This window comes from Procambarus clarkii, chromosome 94 (genome assembly GCF_040958095.1).
Source record: "Procambarus clarkii isolate CNS0578487 chromosome 94, FALCON_Pclarkii_2.0, whole genome shotgun sequence".
NCBI lineage: Eukaryota > Metazoa > Arthropoda > Malacostraca > Decapoda > Cambaridae > Procambarus > Procambarus clarkii.
In genome coordinates, this window is record NC_091243.1 from 6,424,802 (window position 1) to 6,433,377 (window position 8,576).

General features: G+C 40.3%; 1 protein-coding gene across 3 annotated transcripts in view; it reads left to right on the forward strand.

The window, feature by feature from the left end:
• The window catches only part of LOC123747267 (protein SSUH2 homolog), a 411,115-nt gene extending 402,743 nt beyond the window's left edge, over window positions 1-8,372 (forward strand). For all 3 annotated transcript variants that reach the window (XM_069319781.1, XM_069319779.1, XM_069319778.1), the window contains exons 5-7: window positions 1,306-1,505; window positions 3,235-3,442; window positions 8,118-8,372. In XM_069319781.1, coding sequence (XP_069175882.1) covers window positions 1,306-1,505; window positions 3,235-3,442; window positions 8,118-8,267 — 558 coding nt within the window. In that variant the 3' untranslated portion in view covers window positions 8,268-8,372. The remainder of the gene's footprint in view (window positions 1-1,305; window positions 1,506-3,234; window positions 3,443-8,117) is intronic.
• Window positions 8,373-8,576: the final 204 nt, after the last annotated feature.

Here is an 8,576-nt window from a genome sequence, read left to right on the forward strand (position 1 = left end):
CTCTCTCTCTCTCTCTCTCTCTCTCTCTGTGTCTCTCTCTCTGTGTCTCTCTCTCTCTCTGTGTCTCTCTCTCTGTGTCTCTCTCTCTCTCTGTGTCTCTCTCTCTGTGTCTCTCTCTCTCTCTGTGTCTCTCTCTCTCTCTGTGTCTCTGTCTCTGTCTCTGTCTCTGTCTCTGTCTCTGTCTCTGTCTCTCTCTCTGTCTCTGTCTCTCTCTCTCTCTCTCTCTCTCTCCTTAAACTAGTGACTAGTCTAGTTATATATATATATATATATATATATATATATATATATATATATATATATATATATATATATATATATATATATATATATATATATATATATATATATATATATATAAATAATAATAATATAAAACCAAAGTTATGTACTGTCAGAATCAGATACTGTACAGTAGTATCTTCCCCACTTTGTTCTTCTCACACTGTACTCCCCACACATCTATCCCTATCTAACTTAGGCAATCTGTGCATTGGGTTCAACCTCTACAAACTACCCCAAGCCCATCATCACTCGGCAACAATTAACTATTAGAACTACTGTATAACAATTAATGTCCTTATACAACACACAGCCTCTTCACATCCCTAAGCATACTAAACGTATACCCATTCCACATATTCTCTTGTGCTATGTTCACTTACAAAGGCTTATTCCTATGTTCTAATCCCATTTTGAAAGTCTTCCTATATGGATGAACGTCACACCAGATATACATAATTAATAATTCACTGTGTCGGAGGACAGAGAGCCAGAGAGTATTCATACACATTTGGTTTTTATATATTTATCGTTTACATATGCAGTGAGCTGGTTTCATAATATGATTTGCTCATGCTCATTACCCCCATCCAGTGGGCAGTGGTGGTAAGGATACAATCACCCACATTTACTACCTACAATTAGCAAACTGGGGGATATTTGGCTACAATTTCTGGTACTAGAGCATTTTGAATGAAATATTTACACATTTCTTAAGTTTGTTTTCGAGTTATCCCCCAAATTAAAGTATTTTTTCGCACTCTCTTCCATAGTGATAGTGTGTATGGGAATAGTTTTGCCGACATATTTTACATTTAGTTAGGTATACATTTACTGGTATTGCAAACATCTGAGTCTCCAATTGTCACCTGTTATTTATATTAATGTAATGCCCTCTAAGAAGTAATAACTCTGGCCTGTGTCCTCTGACCAATATGGTGTACCCTCCCCACACTCACAGATACACAATAATCTTTATCTACACTATTGGCTCAGGAGTCCTGACCCTTCCTTCTTCCACAGACGCGCTGCCTCTCCTGTCATGGCGACGGCTGGTACACAGACTCATCGGGGTACAAGGAACGCTGCTTCTACTGCCAGTCCTCCACCCACGGTCACGGCCGCCAGGATTGCCTAAAGTGCAATGCCAAGGGTCGTGTTGCCTGCCCCCCTTGTGACAGCTATGGCCAGATCCGCTGTTTCATCCGCCTCACTATCACATGGTGGGTCAGGACTAGTACATTTTGGGTCAGAATTAATCCGAGTTTAACACCATTGCATGTTTACTGAGGGGATCAATTATTTCTCAGAGATCAAATGTGTTGAAAAGATGTACCCTTTTCAGAGGGGTAGAACACACGTTTCTTCTGTTTACCCACATTGGGGGCGGGGCTTAGTTACCTCGCTTGACCTGGGAGTACTTAAACCTTTGCAGGTGATGTGCTCCTCCCTTTCCTACTTACATCATTCGAGCCTCGAACACACGACCACAGAAGAGGAAGACTGGAGTTCAACTGTCAATACCCCATAATAAAAAGAGGGTCCCACAGAGATACCACTTGTATCCAACTGGGATATCAGTGAGTGTATGTTTAGTATATTTGCGGATTTCAACAGAAGGGCTGTGTGTTGTTTGCAAACAGTATTTGTTATAGTTCTGATTGCTCATTATTAGCATTCATAGTGATTTATAGTTATTTACTTTAAGATGCTGCAAGGAGGCATTGACTTTAAAAAATAAGAACTATGAATTATCTTCTGAATAGATCACACAATGTCATATTAAAACAAACACAATAACTAATTCTCTGTTACAGATTAATACATCAAATAATAAAATGTGTGCACAATAATCTCCAGTCACTGTATATACATATGACAACCTTTTCAAATACGTACGGAAAAAAGCACAAAGTGAAGTTTCCACTTCCACCATTAATAATACACAAATGAAAGCATCACCAATTAATTGCAGCAGATTCTTCACTATTGGTCTAATTGTAAACACACAGCATGAAATGCAGTTTTATATATATATATATATATATATATATATATATATATATATATATATATATATATATATATATATATATATATATATATATATATATATATATACAGTATATATATATATATATATATATATATATATATATACAGTATATATATATATATATATATATATATATATATATATATATATATATATATATATATATATATATATATATATATATATATATATATATATGTATATATATATATGAATATGAGACATAGGATCTTCATGACCATTTGGTCACAATTGGGCAACTGCACCAAAACATATGCAGGCTGCCAGCCTGGATTACACATGTCTATTCTACCCCCCCCCCCTTCCTTCCTACACTAATATCCTACATAATTGAAACAGTACCACATTGATAACATTGGAACATACTCAGAGTTATCGAAGAGTAGACACAGTCCTTGATTTTAAACAGAAGTCCGGAAAATGCTGTGGAAAAACACAACTTTTTTGCTCTCTAAGACTCTTAGCTAATCCATGATAACTTGTATACATCCCTAGCAAATCAGGTACTACAAACTCTCCCTCTTTCATAGGAGTTATGATATTATTACTAATATCTTCCTGTGTATTCTGGACTCATACATGCACTCAAGAAAAATATACACAGTCTTTACCTTCTCAAACCATTAACCATGAGGAGTCGGTGTTACCACACACTAGCTGTAATTTCGTTATTAGAGATCAAATTCAATATGACCTTGGGAATATTACCTTTTTATTATATAGTACTGTACAAAATTCATAATTTGCATCCATCACCAACATTGCCCAAGGTGCTTAAGATAATGCTTATGAGTTTCATAGCTAATGTGAAGACTATATTTAGTGAATGTGCAAACATTGTCACCATATCATTTAACAACTTGCAATCTTTGCAGGAAAGTGAATACATCTGAACACATTGTAAGGAAGGGTGGCCTGCCTGAGGCACTGGTAAAAGAAGTATCAGGTCAGGTGGCCTTTGAAGAGGAAGGAACCCGCATATTTCCCCTGACACAGTTTCCAGACAACACCATTAATCTGGCTTCTGCACAGCTTGTCAACAACCACAAGAATGCTTTTCACGATGAGCGCATATATGCACAGGTAATCTTCCAGGAACAGGTAACCTTCCATGTATATACAAAGTATTTTAGGTGTAGCAAACAAATGCAGTACAGATGTATATTAAAAATTAGAACCACAGCAGAATGATACTAAAATGAGAGCTGGTACACTATAATGGAGAGGGCACATGTATAATAACTATTGACAGTGTGCATTTGATCATGAATGTAAAGTCATATCTTGTTAATCCCATTATAGTTCTCAAAGACTTGAAACACTAGTAAATTATATAATTTATATCAAAGTGTTTATTCTGAACATTCCAGTACTAAGGACTGGTAATGTTCTTATTGTGGAGAGTAGGTTCAGCACAGTGCCTTATGTACCCCATCAATCCAGGCATAGGTGAACAATCCCGATGCCCTAGTAGGGGCACCCTATGGACTTGTGCTGCTCGGTGTACACATATCTACAAGTTGCCTGCAAGACTAATGGTCTCATGGAATAATGACTTTATCCAGGCCATTCGTTGAGAAGAATGAAAATTCTTCTAAAAATGAATGAAAATAATGAAAAAAGAATGTCAGTATCCGTGGTGTAATGGTAAGACACTCGCCTGGCGTTCCGCGAGCGCTATGTCATGGGTTCGTATCCTGGCCGGGGAGGATTTACTGGGCGCAATTCCTTAACTGTAGCCTCTGTTTAACGCAACAGTAAAATGTGTACTTGGATGAAAAAACGATTCTTTGCGGCAGGGGATCGTATTCCAGGGACCTGCCCGAAACGCTACGCGTACTAGTGGCTGTACAAGAATGTAACAACTCTTGTATATATTTAAAAAAAAAAAAAAAAAAAAAAAAAAACAGCAATTTGAAAGAGAAACAAGTCACAACAGTAATGTGCCCAACGAGCATTGAGCCTTTGACAGGGAAGCAAGAAATTTTCCACCGGTTCCTCTTGACCTGGATACAACTGGGAGTTCGAGTCCAGAAGGCCTAGCCGGTAGAGGTGTACCACCAGCTTTGATTTCGAGAATCAAGATAGAGCTTCTGATGCTTCGCCCAAGGGCTTAGAGGCAGTCGCACCAATTTGTGTGATATAAATGGGTTGCAGGCAGAGATAGAAGATCTTTATACCACAAGGTCGTATATAGCATCTGGAAACTCGTAGGGTTTCATAAGAAGCTCCAGAAATGTGTGTGAAACATGGGGCAAGTATACTGCAGTGTCCATGTTGTTATTGCCATGGTGTACAGTGGACAGTGAGATGCCAAGTACGAACTTCCAGATACAGTACCTCAAAATCTCTGTATGGATCTACTCTGCCAAATGATAAAAGACAGAAAGATGGCAGGAGGCAAGAAAGTTTAACACTGATTTAGCACAATGTCCCAAGGTAGAGTCACCAACCAATGTTGCCTGCCAGGTTTGCATGATCAGGTGAAAGACTCTGTTATATGTTTGACACACAGATAATTGCTGAAAATAAATCACACCTGGGATCAAAGGAGTGTCTATAGTTCCATAGTGTGTGAACTGTTGGTGAAAACTAGAAAACATCTCTTGAGTGTTATATAGCTCCAGGAAGTGGGTAGGCATCCTCCTCAGCATATCAGACTTACCAAATTGGGAGACTGGAAATTCCATCCAGATGGTGAGGCAACCTTCAGCCTAAGGAAGCATTGGTGTGACCTACCTTGAGGTTACCTTGAGGTGCTTCCGGGGCTTAGCGTCCCCGCGGCCCGGTCGTCGACCAGGCCTCCTGGTTGCTGGACTGATCAACCAGGCTGTTGGACGCGGCTGCTCGCAGCCTGACGTACAAGTCACAGCCTGGTTGATCAGGTATCCTTTGGAGGTGCTTATCCAGTTCTCTCTTGAACACTGGGAGGGGTCGGCCAGTTATGCCCCTTATGTGTGTTGAACAGTCTCGGACCTCTGATGTTGATAGAGTTCTCTCTCAGAGTACCAGTTGCACCTCTGTTTTTCAACGGGGGTATTCTGCACATCCTGCCATGTCTTCTGGTCTCATGTGATGTTATTTCTGTGTGCATGACTGACAGAGTTAGCATCAGGTCACGAGGTGCGTGTGACAAGCATACACAGGACTGGAAGGTTCTAGTGAGTAGGGAATACATTGACAGTGTGCCCTCAGTTCCCTTGGCTGTTTGCCTGGCCTTGCTTGTAGGACCTCCATTGGATAATGCACCAGAAGAACATAGATGCACAATAGTAGATGGTAATCACTACATCCATGAAAAACTAGAGGCAAGGTCTTTGCAAAGGAGAAAGGATAAGGGAGGATATTATCGTTCCCAAGGCAATGTGGAGAGCTGGATGTTCAACACGTTTCCTCAGTAGAGGCAGGTCATACAAAGGATCTCTATAATACAAAGGATCTCTATAATACAAAGGATCTCTATATGAGGGGAGAGCTCGTGTGAGGACCAAACAATCTGAATTTACCTGAGGGCCACTAATACTAGTGGCCCTCAGTATTACAGGAAGTTCTTGACAAGAACAGGAAGCTGGTGGCTTGTTAAAGGTCCCCCCCCCCCACCCCTCATTTGCCCGGATGATCTTTTCTATCTGTATTTTAAAACCCAGCAGAGTTTTGGCGTTAATGCCTAAGGCGGGAAGGTGGTTCCACGGGTTAACAACCACCAGTCTTCATGGTGTAGTGGTAAGACACTCGCCTGGCGTTCCGCGAGCGCTTTGTCATTGGTTCGTATCCTGGCCGGGGAGGATTTACTGGGTGCAAATCCTTAACTGTAGCCTCTGTTTAACTCAACAGTATAACGAGTACTTGGTTGTAAAAACGATTCTTCGTGGCAGAGATCGTATTCCAGGGACCTGCCCAAAACGCTATGGGTACTAGTGGCTGTACAAATATGTACAAGTATGTATGGGTGAAAAAGCATCTGTTTTCTGTCCTACATTGTGGCTTGTTGAGCTTGAACCTGTTGCTTCTCGTTCGTGTTACATTTGACTAGGAGCCACACATCTATGGTTCATCCAATAAAATCAGCAGACTTCTAGATGTTACTACTGCTCGGCTTAGACTCGGTTACAAGCATCTCTGGGAATTCGCATTATCTACTGATGTAGACCTGACCAAATGTAAACTGTGTCAACAAAATTATTCGCACACCCTCCATTACTATGTGATGGAGTGCAAAAAGATACGTGAATTCAGAGACAATTCTATAACAAATGTTCCAACAATGTGTAAATATTTCATTCAAAATGATCCGCTACCAGAAATTTTAGCCAAATATCCCCAGTTTGCTAACTGTAGGTAGTAACTAAGTGATTGTAACCTATCCACCGCTGCCCACTGGATGGGGGCAGTATGCAGGACAAACATATCAATTGTGACACTAGCTCTCCACATACCTTACCTTGAGGTTACCTTGAGGTGCTTCTGGGGCTTAGCGTCCCCGCGGCCCGGTCGTCGACCAGGCCTCCTGGTTGCTGGACTGATCAACCAGGCTGTTGGATGCGGCTGCTCGCAGCCTGACATATGAGTCACAGCCTGGTTGATCAGGTATCCTTTGGAGGTGCTTATCCAGTTCTCTGTTGAACACTGTGAGAGGATTGGCAGTTATGCCCCTTATGTGTAGCGGAAGCGTGTTGAACAGTCTTGGGCCTCTGATGTTGATAGAGCTCTCTCTCAGAGTACCTGTTGCACCTCTGCTTTTCAACGGGGGTATTCTGCACATCCTGCCATGTCTTCTGGTCTCGTGTGATATTATTTCTGTGTGCAGGTTTGGGACCAGCCCATCTAATATTTTCCACGTGTAAATTATTATGTATCTCTCCCGCCTGCGCTCAAGGGAGTACAGATTTAGGCTCTTTAGTCGGTCCCAATAGTTTATATGTTTTACTTAGTGGATTCTAGCAGTAAAGGATCTCTGCACGCTCTCCAGGTCAGCAATTTCTCTGACCTAAGACTATTTTGTACAGATTTTGAATATTGTTTTAACTCCTCTCCTTTGTGTGGTGTAGCCAGATGGCCCATTCAAAACTGAGTCTGCCATTAGGGGGAATATTGTACTGTATTTGCTTTTGGACCATGTCTTTTAATAATCTGCTTAACATAAGAACATAAGAACAAAGGCAACTGCAGAAGGCCTGTTGGCCCATACGAGGCAGCTCCTATTTATAACCACCCAATCCCACTCATATACATGTCCAACCCATGCTTGAAACAATCGAGGGACCCCACCTCCACAATGTTACGCGGCAATTGGTTCCACAAATCAACAACCCTGTTACTGAACCAGTATTTACCCAAGTCTTTTCTAAATCTAAACTTATCCAATTTATACCCATTGTTTCGTGTTCTGTCTTGTGTTGATACTTTTAATACCCTATTAATATCCCCTTTGTTATGTCCATTCACCCACTTGTAAACCTCTATCATGTCACCCCTAACTCTTCGCCTTTCCAGTGAATACAACTTAAGCTTTGTTAATCTTTCTTCATATGAAGCTTATTGCACAGCACTTACTAGTATCATACGGTTTTCATAGTCTAAATCAAATTACGTAAATGCAAGTACTGTAAGTATCAAAAGAAGGTGCCAAGCCAGTGAGACTATGTAGCACCATAAGTAAATGCAAACTAACTCTTTAAACCAGTCAAGAAAAAAAATTAATGTAGGAAGCCATTTAAACCATGTGATTAATATTCTAATATGTATATTCTTTTAACAGAGACATCAAGTGCGCATTGTGCCTGTGGCGGAGGTGGAATACGGGTTTAAAGGTGGTCCTGGCAAGTTTTGGGTATATGGTTATGAGAATAAAGTTCACTGTCCTGATTACCCGCACACCTGCTGCTGGGGATGCTGCTGCGTAATGTAGTGCTTGAAGCAATGGTTTCAAGCTGCTTCTCTTCCAGACTCCTTGTTTATATTCAGAGAATAGGAATAATCATGGGATGCTCATAGCTAACAGAATACTTGTCTACATTTCACTCAAATCAAAATTCAGCTTCTAATGGTCTAAAGCTTTTTACATGAAATTATCAGATGATTTTCAATGATTACAGACTGCTTATCAAAGGTCTAAAATTATAGTTTAATATCAAAACATTTGTTCTTGTGGATTAAGAAACCTGTTCTGTTAAATGTCTCTGAACTAATTCATATTCATAGTTTTCCTCAGGAACAT